Source organism: Oryx dammah, unplaced genomic scaffold (assembly GCF_014754425.2).
Source record: "Oryx dammah isolate SB20612 unplaced genomic scaffold, SCBI_Odam_1.1 HiC_scaffold_5, whole genome shotgun sequence".
Lineage (NCBI taxonomy): Eukaryota > Metazoa > Chordata > Mammalia > Artiodactyla > Bovidae > Oryx > Oryx dammah.
In genome coordinates, this window is record NW_024070189.1 from 48,024,585 (window position 1) to 48,046,409 (window position 21,825).

Consider the following 21,825-nt stretch of genomic DNA (forward strand, 5'->3'; position numbering starts at 1 on the left):
TTCAAAAGCAAAGTTTTGTAAAGGGCTGTTGGAGTTTAAAGCAATGGAATGGAGTAGTCAGATGGCATTTTCCAAAGATATATCTGGCTGCCCTGTGGAAAGTGGGTTGGCGGGAGCAAGACTGGAGGCAGGAAGATTTCACTGTGGTCAAGCGAGAGCCAGCGGGTGGCTGGATCGGGGCGGTGACAAAGGGCATGGAGAGGAGGAGAGGGGCTTGAGGGGTTTGGGGAATTACCAGGTTGTGGTGAGAGACTGACTGCAGGAGATGAGGAAAGAGCCACTCCCATTTCTGGCTTGAGTTGTTCAAGGAAAACAGTGGTGGTGGGGGGGCAGATACTTTGGAATGAAATTGGTTTGGAATGAAATTGGTCTGAGGTGTCCGGGCACCAGCATCACCAGTAGACAGGGGGACACTGTGCTCAGGAGAGGCTTCTGCTGAAGATAAAGATTGTGTCAGAGGTGCATTAACCACTGCAGGGAAAGGTGGGATGGGCAGGTTTGTGCTGGGTCCAGGGAAGTGATCTCCTGTAACTGTGTGCCAGATAGATTGTCCAAGGGCATCTCTTTTAAGAAGCCTGGACTCTGCTGTGGATCACCTGAACTCAGCTTCCTGACCCTCAGAGTCCTTTGCTCTGTCTCTGCTAGAGGAAGATGAGGGATGTTCTAGGGCAGGCTTGGCCTCACCTGTGAGTACAGCCATGATCCCCTTCTCTGGGCAAAGGACACCCCCATCAGAAGAGGAGCACTGCAAGTGGTGTGGGTCCTGAGCTCTCTAGGGTCGCCTGGACTCTGATGTTACCTCTTGTAGGAGCTCCTCCTCCTGCCTGAAGCCCGTCATCAGGAAGCAGCCCTAGAGTGCTGGGCCCTGATGCAGCCTGGCCCTGACCACTGTAGTGACAGTGTCTTGTGGTCAGAGACCAGGCAATACCACCTTGAGACATCCCCTCACCCCATTCATTCATTATACAGATAGGGATGCTGGGGCCTGGAGAAGGAGTGGGTTTACCCAGGGTCACCCAGCTAGTAGGTGATAAGACCAGAACTTCAACCCAGGGACTTCATCTGTGGCCCAGAGTGTTATCTTTGTTCCCCATCTCTCCTCAGGGTTGCTACTTTCCAAGCGCCCATCCCTTGGGTATCAAACATTCTCATCCCCCCCACAGCCCATGGGCTATTCCATGGTTGGGGAAAGAGAAGAGCTTTAGACATAGCTGAAAATGACACAAGGGACAGAAGAATGCAAGAAGCATTTATTAAGGGCCAGAGCTGAATTCTACAGGAGGCAAAAGGCAGGACCAGGCAATTTCTAGTGGATTAGAGAAGAGAACTAGGGGAGAAGGCGGTGACAGGGAGAGAACAGCCAGACAGAACTGCAGCTTCCCGAGGTTGCCTCCTGCTGACTCTTTGTGGGAAATGCAGGTAGAAGTGGCTTTTTCTGTGCCATTGCATTAACCGTAGGTAACCTGATGGTGTCTTTTCTCTGAAAAAGGCCCTTAGCCCCAGCCTCCCATGCTACAAGGGTCCCTGAAGCAGGAGGGGACTTCAGTAATATGATCACTCATCACTGACAAGCTGGAGCGCCCTCTCAACTTCCTACCACCAGAGCCTATGTTCCCAGTCTTTAGGCCTGAGGAATCCTCTGGGATCAGTCCTTTATTCCAAAGCACCTCACCCTGATTCTCTCTCCCATCCTGACCCCAGATTGCCCTAGGCTCAGTACGGGGTTCCAGGTCTACTATCAACCTGAGAGGTGGGGTAAGTCTACCCCTAGCCCCCCAAATCACCCTCTGTCCCTCACCTTTAGCAACATCCTGGTATCCTTTCACTTACATACATACCTCTGATCCTCAGCCAGTTCCAACCCCACCCCCACCCCCACCCTTAGGATCCTGAAACTGATATTTTAAACCTCTAGAGGGCACCACCAGCCAGCTCTAGAAACTATAGGACTGAGGCACATTCCTCCCTGTGTCCCTTCTGGGCTTCCCAACCAGAGTCACTGCAGCTTAAGGGACAGGCTAGGGCCTGCAGCCAGGCTCCCCAGTGTTACTGGGCACCAGACATTGGCTAGCCCAGAGTGTGATAGGAAAGAGATGAGGCAGAACAGTGCCTACTCATCTGGGCAAATACAGATGCTGAGCCTGACACTGAAGAGTGGGGGTAATTCCTAAGGAACCAGAAGCACAGGCAGACTCTGGTCTAACTCCTCACTCATCTACCCAAACTCATCTGCCCAGCCAGTCCTCCAGTACTACTTACTTTCCCTTCCTTCCTAATACTATGGAAAGCATTTCAGGACTGGAAGAGCCCTCAGAGGTCGTCTGAGCCAATTCATTCCCTACTAGAATCTCCTCTATGCATCTTTGCCATGGCTTGCATACTGCCCATAACTCTTTGCCTCCCTCTTTCCAAGTGGGCAACTTCAAACTCAGGGCTATCAAGTAAAGCCAGAGGATAACAGATAGCTCCAGGTCAAACTGTTTTCTCTCTAGCTCAGCTCTGAGCCCAGAGTCTGCCATGAAAGGGCCCAGAAAGGACAGATGAGTTGCAGACACCTATAGCATTCCTGGAGGCCCAAGTCCTGGGCCTGGGGGAAATATCGCCTTACAACTCTCTTCTCTGGCTACAGATGTCCCAGGCAGTCTGAACTGGGATGGAGAAAACATGAGAGGGATCTGAGAGGAGGAATCTTCCTGCTGCTTCTCTCCAGAGAGGCCAGCCGGACACCTTGAGCTGGCCTGGGAGACCCTCTTTAAAGGTCATCATGGTAAAAATAGAGCCTGTCTGGGAAGAGATGGAAAACAGCTGTTCCCTGGGACTTGGTGCCAGGGAGGCGGATGGTCAAGCCAGGACTTGGACAGGCAACTCAGGCATAGGATCCTCGGAACACACCCCCTCATTTGCCAGACTCTAGAGATCAGAGCCAGAAAGGTGGGAGCAGAGTATGGAATCCTGCAGTGCAGCAAGTTTAGGGGGCCATACATACAATGCCCTGCCTTGTGTGTACTAATAGAAGGGGGAATTTAGAGGTTTGAGATTGCCTTGGCCGAAGCTCTGTTAAACAGATGGGAAAGCTGAGGAGCATTGGAAAGGTCTTTCCACAATGACTGAATGATAGTGCAAGGGCTAGAACCCAAACTTGGATCATCACCCCACCCCCAAGCCCAGAGCTCTCTCCCGCTGACCCCTGATCTCTGGGGCTGTCAAAGGAGCCAGACCCCTTGGGGACATGGTGCCGGGATCTCCCAAGCCCGATGACACTTTTTCCCGCTCGGCCCTCCCAGGGCAGGGATGGGGTGCGGGCGGGGAAGGCTTAGGTGGTGCAGGAGGCCTCGGTGGGGAGGCTGCCACGCTTGAGCCTCAGGCTGCCGTTCCACCCGCGGGGACAGATGTTGTAGCCGAGGATGCCGGGTGATTTAGCCCCGGAGTCCTCGGAGTCGAGGGACACATCGGAGTCCGTGGGCGAGCGGCGGTAGGGGAAGGGCCTAGGTGGTGCAGGCAACGGGCTCCGGGGGATGGGGGCGAACGTGGCCCCGGGGGCCGCGGCTGGACCCGCACGGGCAGGCTGCGGCGAGCGCATGCGTGGTGGCGGCGGCGGCGGCGGCGGCGGCGGCGGCGGCGGTGGTGCCCTCGGTGGGGAGAAGGGCCGGAAGCTCTCGGCGCCCGCTGGCCGCGGGGAGGCGCTCTTGCGCCGGGCCGCGTTGATGATGTTTCGAGCCAGAAGCGCCTGCAGCTGGCGGCTGGGGGGCCGCACTTCCGTCTCAGATCGCAGCGGGGATACGGAGCGCTCGCTCCACGAGGGGGACATGGGTGGCGGCGGTGGCAGCGGCGGGGGGCTGCTCATGCTGCTCGCACGGCCTGGCTCCCAGGGCCCCGGGCTCACCCAGCCATCCAGACTGCTGGGCGGCCGGGATGCGCCGGGCGTCCAGGGCGGGGAGGTGGGCAGGCTCTCCCGGCGGTCCTGAGGAGAGAGCAGAGAGGTTGGGGGCAGGTGTTAGTGCTGGGCTCCTCTATACCAGGGTTCTGGACCGAAGTTAGTAGTGCCTGCAGTAAAATGCAGGTGCCTCAACTTTCATCTTTCAGATGCTTGAAAGAGCCCTTGCTGCTTGCCCCTGTGCGTCACAGAGAGCCAGGTGGTTTAAGATCGCTCACTTTGGAGATAGACCCCTTTGTTTAATGAATGAATTTCGTCAAATTGCTTCAGCAACAGAAGCAACTGGATGCCTCTGGGCTTCAGTTTCCTCATCTGTGAAATGGGAGTATAATGTCAGCCTGTACCCTAGAGGGTTGTTGTGAGCAGTAAATGAGATAACTTATGTAAAAGAATATCACAGTATGAGAAGATTTGCTAGAAGAGGTTAAGTGTGCAACAGATGTTAGTTACCGTAAAGACACACTGAAAGGATATACATGAAACTAACCAGAGTGGGTCTCTGTTGGGAAGTAGGGTGAACTGGGCAGGGTACACAGCCACAGGGGTGGGAATAAGACTTTTAATGTATTACTTTTTATATAAGTTTAAGGTTTTGAACCATATGGATATACTATTAAAAGTATATATATTGATCATTATTACTAAGACTGGACTTAGGGAAAGGCCTTTTCAGTCCCAATCCCCCTGTTGTGTTGGCATAGTCACCACCTAGTAGCTCCTTGGATCCTTGATCATGTACGTTCCTGCTGACAGATGAAACATAAAAGGAAGTTGGGTCTTTGCTCCCTTCCCTGGACCTCTTGCCAGCATGGGGTAGGGGAGAGTGGATTTGGTGAGGCCAAGTTGGTGGCCCTCTTTGAAGTTATAAAGCGCTGGTCTGCTCTGCACAATCATCCCTGCTTCCTACCTCCTTAGGGACTTTCCAGTCTACAAAGTTTGTTCTCATCCTTCCTCTCTCATCAGATCCTCACAACAGCCTGGTGAGGTAGCCAGTGTTATCACAAGCCATTTTACAGCGATGAAAATGAAGTTCAGAGGTGTAAATAGCTATCTGGTATGTTCTGCCCCACCAGGAAATGTGTGTGTGACTGACTGCTGCTCAAAGGCTGCAGGCAGGCTTAAGTAGTTTGAAAGTACAGATCTTGGGGACCCATGTCCAGCATGTATCTGCTAAATTAGGGGTCCCTGACCTCCGAGTCATGGACTGGTACTGGTCTGTGGCCTGTTAGGAACTAGGCCACACAGCAGATGAGTGGCCAGCGAGCCAGCCTCATCTGTATTTACAGTCACCCCCCGCCCCCCACTGCTTGCATTACCCCCTGAGATCTGCCTCCTGTCAGATCAGCAGAAGCATTAGATTCTCATAAGAGCATGAACCCTACTGCCCTTGAATCATCACAAAGCCATATCCCACTCCCACCCCTTCCCACCTGGTGGAAAAATTGTCAACCACAAAACCAGTCCTTGGTATCAAAAAGGTTGAGGACTACTGTACTAAACCATCCATCCGTTTAGCAAATCAGATTCCAGCAAAAGTCAGTCCAATCAGTCTGCAATCGAATCCAAATTAACCAGCAGTCATCTCTGAGTCTAGAACTAGCTGGTCTGTTCAGGGTCTCCTACCCAATCAAAATCTAGAACCACTCATAAGACCATTCTCTCATCCAATCAGTAAACTTTCACAGCCTAACCAGTCAACCTCTCATCTAGTCAGAATCTCATTTCTCTCAATCAAAAAGAAGTGATAAATTATTTGTCTTCTCCAAACAATGCAGCAGCTACTAGATGGGCCCAGACTCAGAAATGGAGACTTTTAACCTAAAAAGGAATGTATCACAGTCTAAGGAGTTTTCAGGAGATTGGTAACATTAGGGACCTCCTGGGGTCGTCCAAGGCGCCAATCATCAAGTAGGAAAGTTAAAGCTCAGCATGGGCTCCACCCCTTTTACTCCAGGGTCACAGTTGTGTATATATGAGCCAGAAACAGAGCGAGCTGCTGTCTGTGAGCCATCTCAGGAATCTTTCAATCAGCTGGGTTGTGGGAAGTGGGGCCAAGAGTTCATGATCCAAGCCTATCAACAAGCACTAAGGCAGAGGAACCAGGGCTTTCAGCCAGGAGAAGAGCAGGCTGAGACAGGAGGAGCTATGATAACTGTCTGACATCTCTAAGGACTGCCTTTGCCTTTGGTGGCTTCAAGGGAAAGGCTAGGGCCAGTAAGTGGAAGGAGTAACAGAACGAACTTCTCAGAATGTGTGGGTTGGAATGTTGGGGGCAGTGGCGAGCAACTTCTCATCTTTTGGCATTGGGCCAAAGCCTGACCTCATCAGCACTGCCCTGTCTGGGTACTGATTCTGTGTGTGCGTGTGTGTGTGTGTGTGTGTGTCCGTCCCCGTGTGCATGTGCACCCTGGGTGGGGGGAGTGCATAATACAAAAATGCTGCAGGGAATCAGAATTATTCACTTTCTGAAAAAGATCTCAATTCATCATATACCTCAGAGCTTCCTGGAAATGCACATGGGTGAAAATTCAGAAAGGAGCACCCACTTAACCCAGCACCAGCCCCCAAGCAGGGCGTGTGTGTGAGGTGGGCATGAGTGGAGCAAAGAGGACTATCAGAAACCAAAGACAGCCAGCTAGCCCACAGCTTCTGTAATCCTCTCCTTGTGTGGAAGGGGAGCCTGGGGCCTAGGGGGTCACACAAGGAGTCAGGTGCAGATCTGAGGCTGGAACCCATTTTTTCTGGCTCCCGATGGCAGTTTGTTTGGCTCCATGAGGGGAAGAAACTTATTGTATGCAGGGATGACTGGGAAGCTCCCAGATTTAGATAATGGGAGAGTGGGATGCTGAGGGAAACTAAGGGGGGAAAAAAGTGTATATGCTCTGGCTAAAGGCACTTATAAAGAATTCAAATAAATCTGGACCATAAGGGGCGTGGGTTTTTCCCATCTACAGACTTTTTGGCCAAACTCCAAAGGAAGGAGAAAACAGAACATGTCTCCCAAGGGATTCTGGTTCCCTGAGTGCTGACCTGGAGAAGAGAGAAGGCAGCCCTTACTTCCACGCCAGCACACATCTGTACCCACAGCAGATCCAGACACTCAGTAGACGCAGGCAGCACGTGGACTCTCACCACAGGCTCACACACAGTAACTGGACAGTCCCACCCCACTTCCCAGGCCAGAATCGGGGAGGAAGGAGAGGGCCCAGACCACTAGCCAGTGAGCGTGGAAAAAAAGAAGAAGCGAGACAGATTTGAGGCAGAGTGTATTGAGAATAGGAGAGAAAACAAAGTCGCGGGCAGAACTCAGACAGCCTGGCCGAAGGAACTGCAGGATGGAGGGTGGGCTCTTCCATTGCTGGCCCTCGGGGGTCGAAGGGAGCAGGGGTCTGGAGCATGGCCTTCACTCTGTCCTGGGAGGGGCTTGGAATGAAGGAGCTGAGCTCACTCCTGACTCCCCCACTCATGCCCCCATGTTCCGGGCAGAATGAACTCACTGGGAAGGCACCCCCGGTTCCCATGGAGACGAGCCGAGCGCTCACGAAAACTGCAGGCTCAGCCCAGCACAGGCACCGCCTCCACCACCCCTTGATCCGCTGGGGAGCCCAGAAATAGGGCTAGGAAAGAGAGGGTGGGTGGTGCTCAGCCCCCGGTCTTGGGAGGCTTCCATCTGAATTCTGCTTCTTGCGTCTATATTCTCTCGCCCCCACAAAATGTGGTTTTGGGGGGCCGCAGCACATCAGAGGTGTCAGAGATGGGAAGGATCTCAGGCTACCTGACTCAAAACCCTCACAGTATGAAGGGGGAAACCAAGACCCAAAGATACACATGGAGGCCATATTTTAGAATCCAGATCTCCTAAGTCCCAGCCTTTTCTTCTAGACTTCAAGGTCTCCTCTGTCCCCTCCCTGGGCTGCCGTGCTCCTGCCCCAGGCCTTGCTGTGCTCCCACGGTCTGTCTCCAGGCAATCCTTACCCTGAGCCTAAACTTCTGATTTCCTGGCCTCCCCAGCCACACCTTCCTCAGACGCCCTTACAGACATCTACTTCCCATCTGTCCTAGGACACCTTTGTCCTCATTTCCTTCCCCTCTCTTCCCAGGGGACTCTCTTGTCACTTACAGGACCTTTCTCCCAAAGTACCAGCCTGTCCTGTCCTCTCATTCCTCACAGACTGTCACAGCTAGGAGGGCCCTCATTGTGTTTATGAGAAAGCTGAGGCCCAGGAAGGGAAAGTGATTTAACCAAAGTCACACAGCAAATGGGGGGCTGAGATGCCTCTCTCCTTGGGGCCCCTTTCTGTGGCACGTAGATGGTTTCTTTCAGCCGTGCAGATCTGGGCTGAGGGTGAAACCAAAACAGCCAATGGATCTATTTCTAGGAACCTCTCTCCCAGCTGCACACCCACCTCTGCAAAGCCTTCTCCTGGGCTCTCTCTCAGGTATCTCCAGGGACCCCCCCACACCCCAGAACAGTGAGGGCAAGCCAGGTGGAACCAGGACTGAGGTCTGGGATGAACTGCATAAGCTGTCTAGAAAGCAGAGCCAGATGTTCGAAAAGGGCGTGAAGGCAGCTGAGCAGAGGGGCAGGAAGAAAAGCGTCAGCCAGCAGTGGTGGGCTGAGTCCTCATCCAGCAGAACCCAGGAGAGGAGATAGTGTGGAGGCCGAGGCAGAGGTCTCTGAAGCAGTGGAGAGCAAACAGTGTCCAGAAGGCAGAGGTGGAAGAAACAGACCCGTGCAGGTGAGAATCCAGCAACAGGCAAAAAGAGGCCAGAGCCAGGCCCACGGTGAGGACAGCCCCGTGGGGCGGCAGGCCCTGGGCTGGACAGTCCCACCGCAAGGGCAAGCTCTGTGTGCTGCAGAAGCCCCTGTTAGGGCCCCTGTAGGCCTTTCCTCAGCAAGACGCTGGCAGCCCTACAGCTCACAAAGGCCAGGTGAAGAAGCCCCCGGTCTCACTAGGGCCGGCCAAGTGGTCCTCTCTCTGTGACCCTTCTCCCCACTGGTAGCAGACTTCAGATCTCTCAGACGTGGAGTCCAGCCACCTCGCGGGAGGGAAGGGGCAGTGATAGCTCGGAGAGGGGAGGTGACTTGCCCAAACGGCACAAACCTAGCTGGTAGCAGCGTCAGCCCTGAGTCCCCGTATTCCTGACTCAGCCCTGTGCCACTTCCTGCTCTCTGTCCGGTCCCCGGACAGGGGCTTGGACAGGCAGTGGGATCCCTGCAGGGTCCATTACTTGAAGCAGAAGGATGGCTTCCACACCTGAGCCTCGATCCCCACATTCCGGGTGGAGAAGGAGGGCCTGGGGGCTTGCTTGGCTCGGGGAGACCATGCCCTGGAGGGTGACACAGGCGAGATATCACTGCTGTAGGTGGGGCTCACTGTGGCGGGCTGGAGGCCGTCCTGGCCAGTGGTGGTGTAGGAGCGGGAGGGCCGAGGCAGGGCAGGTGACGGTGGGAGAGCCGCCTTGGGCAGGCTGGGCACCAGGTCCAGGGAGCTGGGCTTGGCGGGCGAGGCGGCTCTAGGCGAGGCCTTGGCAGGTTCTTTGATGGGTGAGAGGACAAAAAGGGAGGGCCGCAGTTGGTAGGGCGGCTGCTTGGTGGGCTCTGGACGCAAGACCCCATTCTCAGGCAGGTATCCATGGAAGAGGGAGGCAGGTGGGGTCCGAGCCGGGCTCCGGGAGGCCACACGGAAGGTGCCGCCAGGCGCATTGGTGGAGTACTTCCAGGATGAAGGCAGGGACATGGTGGGTGACGGGCAGCGGGCTAGCTCAGCGTGGCCCGAAGACTCGATGACGTACTTCTCCATCCGGGACTGGCGGCGGGCGTAGAGCTCAGCCCCCTTCCCCGAGGCCTCCGAGAGGTTCTGGTTGGGTTTGGGCTTCGGCTTGGCCTGGATGCGTGGTGACTTGAGGCAGGAGGCCCACTCGGGGACGGTCTCCTCAGCGTCGGCGTGGCTGGCTCTGTCCCGGGGAGTGGGCTCCTGCTGGAAGTTGGAGGCCTCAGCCCCAAGGGCGAAGGGCTCCTCCTCCAGGCCCGCCTCCCCCTGGTCCCTCTGCCTGCGCTTCTCATCAGCCGTCTGTACCAGGTCCAGCAGATCTGGATTCGGGGTCACCTTGGGCTTCTCCACGAAGGTGAACATGGATTTCCGGCTGCCCCTGCGGGCCATCGATTCCTCCAAAATGCCCGTCTTGCTGGCAGGGACTGCCTGGCCCTTTAGATGAGAAGGCTTGGGGTCAGAGCTGGGGTACAGGGCAGAATAAGATGGGGGAGACCTAACCCCGGAAGTCAGGGGGGCTGTGGACAAGGTCTCAGCATAGGTCGGTGGTGGGGTGAAGTTTCCCAGGGGGCGTCTCTCCAAGGCGGGGCTTCGCTGAGCCACGGGCCTCCTCTCCAGCATGGGGCTGTGGGACATTACGTGTCTCTGTGGCCGGGGGCTCCTGTCTGCCACACTGGAGGGCTGGGGGACGGGGGCCTTCTCCCCACGATGTCGTCTCTCTACCATGGGGCTTCGCTCCATCTGACCGGTGCTGCCCGGCGCCTGGATCCCAAAGGGCCTGGCCGTCCTATTGACCACGGATGGAGGCTTGGCCAGTGTGAGGTGGACTTCACTGTACAGTTTGGTGGGCGTGGTGGTGGTTGTGCGCCCGGACATCTCTTGCTCTGTGGACACCACTGGGGCTCCAAGCTGGACATCAATGAGCAGAGAGCTGGACATGAAATCTGGGCCCAGGGGCCTGGAGCTGGAGATGGGAGTAACTTCTCTAGAGAAGGTGCTGGTGGTGGTGGGTGGAGCTGATACCTTATCAATTAGGAGCGTGCTGGATCTCACCTCCGCGGCTGGCTCCTGTAGTTGCCCACCAGCACACGGGGTGCTGGGTTTGAAATCCGGCACCGCATCATTCGCAGGGAGCTGCACCTCGGAAGAATTCTGTTGGACGCTGGAGAGCGGCAGGCTCTGTGGGGTGATAGCTGCCGATAGGTTCTGATTGACATCTGTGGCTGGCAGGTTGTGGTTGCCGTTAGAAGCTGGCATGACAAGCGTGGTGCCGGCTGAGGGAAGGTTTTGGTTGGCATCTGCAGCCGGGCTGTGGACCTCCTCTGGAGGTGGGGTTGGGGGACTCTGCTGGGCTTCTCTGTTCTGGGACAGGTGGAGCCCGTTGGCCGTCAGCAGGGCTGCATTCTCCTTTAGATAAACCACCAGTGGTACCTCTTCCTCCTCGCTGGCCATCTTCTCCAGGTGCCGGAGCAGGCCGGCTTCCTCCGAGCAGCCCTCCATGCTATGACTGGGGACCCCTGTGTCAGCGCTCTGGCAGGCGGGGTTTCTCGGAGGGTCTGGCTCAGGGAGCGACGTGGGACTCAGGCGGAGCCCTGGGGCATGGCCTGTGGGGCTGGCGGGGGGCACTCTGAGGGGCTCCTGGCTAGACTTCGGCCCCCTCTGGCCGTGGCTCTCCAAGGTGAACTCATTCACCCTCTGCCGGCGCCTGTTGAAGAGCTGGACTCCGCGGGAGTTGGAGCTGGGAGGGGTGGTCAGCTGGGCTGCGATCTGCTGGCTCCTTGCCTTGGCCTCTTTTAGATCCTTCTCGGTGAAGCTAGTACTCCGGCCCAGCGCTGCGGGAGAGACAGAGGGCCAGTTAGCACGTGGGGTTGCGGAGCCACAGTGGTACACAGACAGACAGATGGGCACCCGTGCTCCCCAGCTACAGGTGACCTTTCCCTCTGGCATTTGATCTTTACTCACCGTTTCCTAGAACCTCCTCTCCTCATAAAGATTCCTGACCCAACCACCATGGCCCAACTCAAATGCCACCACCGTGTAAAACCTTCCTGGATTACCCTTTCAGTATGCACTGACCCCTTGCTTGGATTCCCCCTGAAGGTTGTTGACAAGGCACTTTCCCAGACTCAGCAAGAACGCCTCACCCCAGCAGTCAAGGCCCTACTACATCCTGGACGCGTCTTATAGCCACCCTTCTCTCTCATTGGGCTCTGCCCAGGTTGACGATCTGGTCCTTGAAAATGACAGGTTTGTTCCTGCCCCAGAGCCTTTGCACTTGCAGTTCCCTCTACTTGGAATGATCTTTTCCCAGAGGGCATGCCATGTTCCTTCTTATCACTCAGGACTCACCTCTCTGGGTGTGGGGGGGGTCTTCCTCTATAATCAGCCCTACCCTTTCCTAACCCATCTCTTTGTTTTCTTCATAGCAACCAACACAATTCAGTATTATCTTCTTTATAAGTTTCCTTGTCTATTATCCATCTCCCTGCCTAGAACATAAGCTCTAAGCGGGAAATGACCTTTCTTGACTTCTTATCCCCTAACACTGGCCCCTAGAATAGTGTCTGGCAAAAAGTGAATAATCAGTAAGCATTACTATCTTCATGAATGAACTGGCAGGACATCTTCTCTGCATCTCTTAGGGCCCTTTATACATTCAAACTCAGAGTATAGTCATCTGTTAATACTAATGCTTTCCCTTTTTAGAATAGGTGATGCATTTACATGGACTAAAAAAAATTTAAAACATTAAAAAGTATAGGGTGATAAAAGTTCCTCTACCTCCAAGTGCTCCACATCACAAATCAGGTAGCAACCGTTAATGGTTTCTTATAAGTCCTTGAAAATTTTCTTCCCATTTTCATTTAAACAATCATTTTAAAATTTCACACTTTAATGTTATAAAAGTAATAAATTGAGCTAATTTCATCAGTGACTATACTAGAACAGCATATTACCTCATCTTATCCTCGCAAGAACCCTAGAAACCCCTATTTTACAGAAATGGAAAATGAGGTCCAGAGACTTGTAAGTAACTCACCCAAGAGCACACAGCAAAGGGTGGCCAGGCTGGAGTCAGAACCAGTTCTATGTGGGCCACAGCACATGCTCAAGCTGCCTGCTTGTCCCAGACGCCCCTTTTGGAAATTACAGGGGAGAGAGTTGGTGGAAGTCAGGGTTCAGTCTGGGGCCTGAGGTCAGGGATCAGGTGGGGTCAGACCCTATTAATCTGTGAATTCACCACAGGCCACCATTCCTCTTTCTATCGCCAGTGCCCAGCTGGCACGCGGTCAGTGTTCACTCTGTGTTTATTGAGTAAGGAATGAAGAAATGGACACATGAACAAATGGACCTGTGCACAGATGGATGGCACAGGCTGTGGCCAGGGCTAGCAGCTCAGTCGGTGGCTGGGAAAATTGCTCCCCTTTGTCACCCCTCCCCACCGAGGAAGCTAATTAGTTCTTGAGGAATCTGACCTTGCCCTCCCTCCTACCTTGCCCTCATTAGCACTGGCCGTGACATGCTGAGTGGGTCTCCCAGGCCAGTTTTCCTAGGCATCTTGCCAGCAAGGCTCTGAATTCATGGATTCTCAGAGCTGGAAGGGCCCTTACAAAGGAGCTTTTTCACTATCATCCCCATTTTATAGATGAAGAAATCAAGGTCTGGAGATGACTCAAGGTGGAGCTCACACAGGGGAGGCCCACACAGAGCACAGTGACTGCCAACAGCCAGTTCAAGGGGCCACAGGCTCTCTGACCCCAACCTCCTCCTCCCCTCCTCCCATCACCACCTGGTTCCCCACCGCACACACCTGTGCCCATCTGTGCAGAACAGCTACAACACAGCCTGCCCCGTGTGCCCCTGATCCCTGTTTTGCTCATGGTAGGGCTCCTCTCCTGCCTGGATCACCCCATCGATAAAAGGTGACAGCTTTGAAGGTTGAGCCAGGCTGCTTCCCGGCGGGGAACTTAGGTAGGGGCAGGCCAGCCACACAGGAGGAGTTGCTCAGCTCACTCGATGTCCCTCTCCTCTGCTCTGCTTAGAAACCAGACCTCCTGGGCCAAACCCAGGCTCTGCTATTTGCTAGCTGTGTGACCTTAGCAAGTGACTGCTCCTCTCGGAGCCGGTTTTCTTAATTGAGAAGAAGGCAATAAAAGCACTAACATTAGGGTTTGGAGGCTACAATGAGGTCACAGATGCCGGGGGGGGTCATTGTCTTTCAGCCCAAGTAGACAGGACAGAGGCCTCATGCTTCCCTGGAATGGAGCTGGCAGTTGGTGACCCCACGTGACTCCCTGGAAGGGGTCAGAGCTGCTTCTAGCAAAGGAGATTCATTCCACAGATCATAGTCCTGAGGGGATATGACTCTCTAGTGGTCACACAGCAGGGGATTCCAGAGTGATCGGCAGGCACGGATCACTGCCCCAAGTCACAGAACCTCAGAATCTCAGGGATGGCTGTCACCGTGTCCAGTGCCCCACACAATTCCTGCACCCCTGCAACCACATCCCTGAGTGTCTAAGCCTTACACACTCAACTGACAGGGTGCTCACTACCCTAAGGATGCGCCTTCTACTAATTAACATTCTTCAGCTCTAAAGTCACTCCTTATATTAACTCCCACCTCTTGACATGACTTTGCCCCCCACCGCCATACAGATAAAGAGCTTTCTCTTTCCAACTTACAGCCCTGCAAAGACTTCAGCCCCAAGTCCCATCCCACAGGGCACGGTAAGGATAAACATCCCTGGGCCCACCAGCGGCTCTTATGACACAGCTGCAGCCATCAGAGCGCACACTGATTGGGCTCTTACTGTGTACCCAGACATGGACTTCACACATACTATCCTATTTAATTCCCAAAACGAGTCTATGAAGCACAAATTACTATCATTCACTTAAACAAAACATTTTATTTATTTACTTTTGGCTGTGCTGGATCTTTGTTGCTGTGTGAGCTTTTCTCTAGCTGTGGGGAGTGGGGGCTACTCTCTCGCTGTGGCATTCGGGCTCAGCAGCTGCGGCTCCCAGGCTCTAGAGCACAGACTCGGTGGTGGTAGCATATGTAGCTCCTCGGCAGGTGGGATCTTCCCAGATCAGGGATCAAACCTGTGTCTCCCACACTGGCAGGCGGATTCTTTACCACTGAGCCACCAGGGAAGCCCTATGATTCACTTTTTAGTGATGAGAAAACCAAGGCTAAGAGGTAATGCCCAAAGTCACAGAGCCAGAAAGCAGGGGCGGGGCGGGCTCACCCCGGCTCTTCAGGACTCCAGGGGGCACCACTCTTTCCAGCCAGCAGCTTCCACAGTGCCAAGCTCCTAGACAGGGCCTCAGTGTGCATATAATTCAGATCTTCCAAAGTCTCTGTGCTTCTGTTTTGTTTTTCTCTTCGCTTCTCTGTTTCAGTCCTATCCCAGGGCTGGTTCTCAGGGTCACAGGGCTAGAAAATGTTCCAGTGTCAGAGCATGAAGGGCTCTCAGGGATAAGCTGGCCTGGGAGGCTTTAGAGAGGGAGAGGGTCAAAGAGAAGGCCATGGGCCAGGACCTGGTCTGCTGACCTCCAGCCAGCCTGGGACCCTCCCCCACACTACTGTTCCCAGACCAGAGGAACCCAGCAGAAAAGGCCATGGGGTGAGACAGCCCTGCCTCCGAGGGAGCTCCCGTACCCCCATCCCAGCCCACAGTGACTCCATGGAAAAGGAATTTGGCAGGAGGTTTGGACCAGACCCAGCCAGCAATCCAGACGACTTTTGCCACCCTGCACAAACAAGGCTGAGAGAATGGGGGGCTGGGCCAACTATAAGCACCTCAGGTACCCCTAGTGCAGGGCATCAGGGGTGGCAGCTCCACCCCAAATTCCCCAGACTAGGGAACTGCCACCCCTGGTGATGCCCCAGCCAGCTGGGTTCAAGATTGTGGTCCCCAGTGTCAGAGACACAAGAGATGGCTGTGGCCCACAGGGGGCAGCCCCCTTGCTGAGCCCCCAGTCTTCCTGCACCCGTAAAAGTCGTAACACCCCCCCCTCTTCTCCCAGCCTCTTCAGTGGTGGTCCTTGAAAGGCCCACCCTGGACAATGGATAAGAGGGTTCTGAAGACAGACCTTTAGGAGATGAAGGGATGAGGGCAGACTCAAGGAAGAGTTGCCCTGGGGTCTGGAGATCTGGGTCAGACAGGGTTGAATCCCTAAGTGGGGAAGGGGAAAGAGAAGCCCTGAGTACACCCCGTAGAGTGACGATCGCAGTGGCTGCTATAATTGCTGAGCCGTCAATGGCCCACTATAATGTGCTGCACCAGGCACTTTATACCCATCATCTCATTCGATCCTCCCAACAATCCCGAGGAATAAGTACTATTATTCTTCCCAGTTTGCAAATGAAACTAGAGCTCAGAGAAACCTGCCCAGGGTCATATGACTTGTAAACAGCAGAGCTGGGATTCAAAACTCCCAAGCCTGGTTGCTGAATCTCATTTCCTAACCACCTTGCCTTCCGGACCCTGACTCTGGTGGGAGGAGTATGGATAGAGACTCGAGTGCTCCCCAGTGCTGATCTGCGGGCCCCTCTGTTCCCACAACTGGTAATCAGCACCCACCATGGTGTTCTCTCCTCTGCATATGCAGCTGCCTAGAGCGGCTGATGCTTTCTTCCCCTTCTTCCTCTCAGCAGAAGAGCTGAGAAACTCATTGTTACTAAGGGGAAAATGACTGCTAGGACATAAAAACCTAGTGGAGTGGAAAGAGCACTGTGGGCAGTCAGGAGACCTGAACTCGAGTTGTGCCCAGACGGCGATAAGCCCTTTCTCTCACCCCATCACTTCTGTTGGCAGCTGTCTGTTCTGCTGACCATCAGGCCTCTTGACCGAGGATCCAAAGGAGGGAGGCGGGGCAGGGGAACGGAGGCCAGAGCAGAAGGTCAGGACAGGGAGAGAATTCAAGGAAATGCTTCTTCACACGGCTTCCATCAATGGGAGTGCCTGGGCCCCGAGCAGGGTGGAGAGGGTCGGGGAGCCAGAGGTAGGAAGAGAGACTGGCTGGAGACAGCCCATTGTGGCTGCCTGGAAGTCTTGGCAATGGGACAGGTAAACAGGCTGGGTAAACTGCCCCCATGTGGGGTCAGGAAGGAACCAATGGCTGGCCGCTGCAGAACTTCAGCCTCAGCTGGGGGCAGGAAGATGAACTGAGACTGAGTAATGGCCTGGCTACCTTGCCAGCCCCTGCCCCACATCCTCCCTATGGAAAGGAGGAAATGACACAGGCTCCTTTCCCTGGGGAGTTCTCCATCCACGCCAAAGTCCTGGTGAGCATAACCTGACTGAGTCCCGGCAGACTGCCAGGTCTCCTCTCAGAGGCGAATAATTCATACTAAGGTGAGCAGGACTGCCAGAACGGGAGATGATCGGAATGAAAGTGGAGAGCCCCAGACCTAGCTCCAGCCTTGCCATCAACAGGCTGGCAGAAGTCTTTGCATGCCTCTCCCTTAATGCCCCGGGGGCGACCTGAGACCAGAGAAGGATGCCCTATGCCCTGAGTCACACACCCCAAACCACCGAGGCTCGCTGTACTCACTCTGGCAGGGTCCTCCCTGCTGCCCTGCGCCCCACTGGATGCCGAGCCGGCCTCGATTCTGAAAGCCTCCTGGAAAGGCAGCCCATCGACTAGCTGACAAAGAGGAAAATCCTACATTGACGGCAACGCAGAGGAGCTGGATCTGACTTCTCTCCTCCACAGATGACTCAGCCTAGCTCTTTATCAGGAAAACCGATTTTGCAACAGCCTTTTAAATGGCCTCTCCGCCTCCAGTCTCTCCCCCGCCAATCTACCCACCCCGTGCAGCCGGATTCATCTTTCTCCCTCCTGACTCCACTGTGTCGGGCCTCTCTCCTCCTCTCCAGGACATGGGGCATCAAGCACCCAGGCCTCATCCCGGCAGTCAGGGCTTGCCCCAGAGCTTGCTCATTGCTCCCTGCGTCCTCAGCAAGGGTCAGAGGGGGTCCAAAGGCGTGTGTTTCCCTCACCTGCCCTGTGAGTTCCAGCCTCTGCTATGGGTCTGCACAGACCCCCCCCCACCCAGAACACTGCTCTGTCTCCTGTCCTTTCTATAGGTTCAGTCCTCGGATCATCCAGGTTTTATCTGCACCACTTAACAACCTCATCACTTTGCATATTATTCATTTGAGTGAGAGTTCTCCAGGGCATGCTCACCACATGCCCCATGCCAGGCCTTTGCTTCATTTACAGCAGCCAGGAGGACAGTGGTCCCCTCAGCTCTGCATAGAGAAGAAATGGACTCAGAGGGGTGAAGTGACTTGCTAGTCAGAGGCAGAGGTGGGATTCGAACCTAGGGTTGCCCAGCACCCAGCCCAGGACCCATCACATGGACCATGCTGCCTCCTCCCAATGTCTTGCTTTGCAGCAGTCAGGGTCTGGGTCTGATTTCCCCCAGAGAGAGCAAGAGCCTAGGGGAAAGGGTCTCAGCTGCTTCTGCCTTGTCCCTCGCACATTTCCTGGGGGCTTGCAGAAATGATGAAGTTGATGAGGATGCCATAGCCAAGTGAGTTGCTCCAAACGCTGCCAAGCCAAAGGTGTAGCATGTGTGCTCTCATTGAATCCTCACGGCAACTCATAAAGGAGGCCCCCTTACAGCTGTTTTAGGGATGAGAAAAACAAGACCAGAGAATCAGCAAACTCACCCCAGGTCTCCCATCCAGCCAGGGACAGGCAGAGTGGAGCTGGAGCCGGGAGTCTGACTGATTCCACACCCAGGCCCCTCCTTCTGAAGAGCTCTGCCCACAAAGCACACTCTCCCCACCTACTGTCTTAGGCCCAGCCCAATTGCTGCTTCCTCCAGGAAGTTCCCATCAATCCATCCAGACTCCTAGATCAACACTCCTGCCCTGCTCCACCTGGCCCAGGGGCCTCCAAGAGAAGGGGGTTTAGAGGAAACAAACAGACTGAGAAAGCCAAGGAACCAAGGCCCAAAGAGAAAGAGGCTGGGACTGGTCCAACTCCTGTATCTCCTGCTGGCAGGGGGTTGGGATCAGGCAGCACAGGATGAGTGGGCCAAGTCGAGGGCCCCCAGGTCAGATTGGCATGGGCCTTGGTAAGCAGCTAACCTGGTAGGCCACAGGCACTGATCACTGCTGGCTGATACTGTGTGGTCCTCCTCTGCTGAAGGCCAGGAGCCACCACCTTCCTCCACCTACTCTTCCAGCTAGTAGAGGCAAGTTCAGCCCCAGATGCACAGCAAACTGGAAAGGGTGGGTTCCCAGGGGGCCAAGCTCAGACCCAGGCTGCCCCTCCCAGTCGAGCCCTGCTGAGCCAGGCCTGCCCCCACCCCCAAGCCCTCTCCTTGCAGCAGTCTCCATCTTCCCAGCTCAGGGAGCCTTGAGTGTACAGAAAGGACTACCGCACCCTACCCTTCCAGAGAAAACATTTGATCCAGGAGAAAAAAAAGTGGTGAGCGAGGGCAGAGGAGAGAGAACTTCCCCCAACCTGCGCCTCTCCCACGAGTAGAGCGGGGTCTAGTCTATCTCAGGGTCCCCAGCCCTGGTGTACCAAGTTGCTTCAGTGTGTCCAACTCTGTGTGACCCCATGGACTGGAGCCCTCCAGGCTCCTTCGTCCATGGATTCTCCAGGCAAGAATACTGGAGTGGGTTGCCATGCCCTCTTTCAAGGGATCTTCCCAACCCAGGGATCGAACCCACATCTCTTGCATCTGCCTGCATTGGCAGGAGGGTTCTTTACCCCTTATGCCACCTGGAAAGCCCAGATATAGCCTTTCCTCTTGGTTCTGTGGCAGCCTGTGGCCAGAGCTGTTCCCATCCTCTCCAGACTCAGCAGAGGTCATCACCCAGGAGGGCTCCCACAATCCAAATCCACCTCACATTTTACTCCACCAGGCATCCCAGGAGATGAATTCTAGATTTGTCTAGGACTCAGATTCCTTGAGATCCTAGATCCCAGATCTAGAGAGTGGTTTCTGGAGGAAACAGGGAAAGGAAAGAGGGAGGTACTAACAAGCCTGTGGGTGAAAAGGGAGATGAAACTCAAATGGCAGTGTTAGATCCAAGAGGCAAAATATTCCATTGAGTGCCAGGAGAATATAGAGTCTAAAAGATGAATGAGGATGAAGCAATCTGGGAAGTCTTCCGGGAGGAGGTGGCATATGCCCTATTTCTGAAAAGATTGAGTTGTGGAAGCATTCCAAGCAATGGGGCAGCCTCATGGAGGCTGGAAAGCTCAAGACAATCCCCACCTGACTTCCCTACCCCACCTCTACTCATAACCCCAGTCAAGACAGCTGGAGAGGAAAGCACCTCTGACAAGGGGATACACCCCACTCATTAGGCTTGCCCAGAGGCTGATGGTGACTGGGATGGCCCAGGTTGAGTTCCAGGGAGCTATGTACATGAGCAGGCTCATGCTCAGAGCCCAGCAGCACCGTGGTATCTTCCCTGGGCCTCCGGGTGGGTTACATAACCGCCCCACTGCTGGGGCCACAGATTCAGCTGGGACCCTCCTCCGCCTCCACCTCCCCAGCCATCTGTCTGTGCTGCTTCCCTCTCATACAGGAGGCCACCGCATTGCCGAAAGCAAGGCCAGCGCCCTGTGGTAAATTCCCCACATTCCTTCCTCACAGAAAAATAAATAACGAGAAGAAAAAACTCTGGAGGAATGATAATGACGGCCCCAGCACGCAGCAGTCCCAGCTCGCTGCCCTGCCCGCCCTGTAGAGCAGAGCCCATCCTGGGGATGAGGGTGGGCACGCTGCTGCTTCTCCCTAGGAGGCATCCTCACTGCAGGCTCTGGGATAGACAGCTCACCTGCCTGCAGCTCCCCTAGCCCTGTCAACTCACTTTGGTCTCAGATTCACTCATATCTGCTGAGGAAGGTGCTAGGAATCTTAAGTGGTCTACCCTCTCACTGCTGTATCTATCCAGCCTGCCCGCCCTCCCTTAGACAGCCCTCCTTTACTAAATCCAACCAGAGGTGCAGCCTGTTCCCTTCCCATGTCCTGCTCAACAGAGCATCCTGTGAGGGTTGCCTTTAGTACGTCACTTCACCTCTGAGTCTCAGCTTCCTTATCAGGAAACTAGAGCTGATTATATTTGCTTTGCAGAGTCACTGCTGAGCAAATGAAATGCAGAAATTATTTCTATAGCATAAAAACACTGTACACACCCGAGGGGGATTTAAATTCAGCCTTTGTACAAACCTGCTGTTGCTGCTGCTAAGTCGCTTCAGTCGTGTCCAACTTTGTGCGACCCCATAGACGGCAGCCCACCAGGCTCCCCCGTCCCTGAGGGGGATCTAAATTCAGCCTTTGCACAAACCTACCTCTGTATAATTCTCCCAGGCTAGGCTGTCGTGTGTCTCCTTCCCCCTTCCGGCTATCTCTGGGTCTGGTCTCCCTCTTCTGTTCACAATCAGGCACAGTGCAAGCTTTCCCTCCCCCTGACACCCCTCCCACTCCAGCATCCTCTCAGCAAGGGTGCTCTAGTGTCAACCTCTAGCTAACATGCTGTGGCAGGGGAGAATCAGGTTTGAATCCCAGGTCTGTTTCTTGCTGGATTTGGGTGCCCAGGCCCCCTGGGAGTGGCCCCCCAGACCCAAGATTCCTGGGAGGGAAGGTGTGGCCGAGGCTCCCACCACTCAGTATGTAGTCCTGCAGCCCTGAGTGGGCAGAAGGCCACCAATGCCTCCCATGCCATTCGCCAGTTACTGGGCGTACCCGGCTCCCCTCCAGCCAGAGGAGAGGCTGAACCATCCAGCCCCACCCTCCCCTTGTCCCTCACACTGCAAAAGGAAAGCAGACTGGAGATCAGAAATTTTGGTTCTAGTGTCTATTCCGTCACAGTATGGATGAGATGTTGGACTAGTTCCTGATCCTCTTTGAGCTTCATTTTGTTCATGCATTTCAGAGAAGACATCAGACTTCTCTGATTCCAAGTGAAGTTACCCCCTTCACTGGGAAAGCAGTGATCCCCAGAGTCTGACACCTCCATACCTTGAGTGGGAGCAAAAGAATTTAAGTGGTACCCTGATACTCAACATCTTACTAGTTATGCAAATTTTCACACGTATATTGGAAAAGGAGTATAATAAACACATCAAAGG

At 54.5% G+C, this 21,825-nt stretch overlaps 1 protein-coding gene across 3 annotated transcripts in view; it reads right to left on the reverse strand.

Moving 5' to 3' along the window:
- Positions 1 to 1,228: 1,228 nt before the first annotated feature.
- SYNPO (synaptopodin) overlaps positions 1,229 to 21,825 on the reverse strand; it is a 38,079-nt gene continuing 17,482 nt past the window's right edge. The window contains exons 1-3 of one of the 3 annotated variants that reach the window (XM_040239590.1): positions 17,275 to 17,897; positions 9,193 to 11,540; positions 1,229 to 3,961 (exon numbers count right to left, since the gene is read on the reverse strand). In XM_040239590.1, the coding sequence (XP_040095524.1) occupies positions 3,314 to 3,961; positions 9,193 to 11,208 (2,664 nt within the window). In that variant the 5' untranslated portion in view covers positions 11,209 to 11,540; positions 17,275 to 17,897 and the 3' untranslated portion in view covers positions 1,229 to 3,313. Of the gene's footprint in view, positions 3,962 to 7,183; positions 11,541 to 17,274; positions 17,898 to 21,825 lie in introns of those variants that run through there. The other 2 variants (XM_040239589.1, XM_040239591.1) reach the window with 2 other exon arrangements.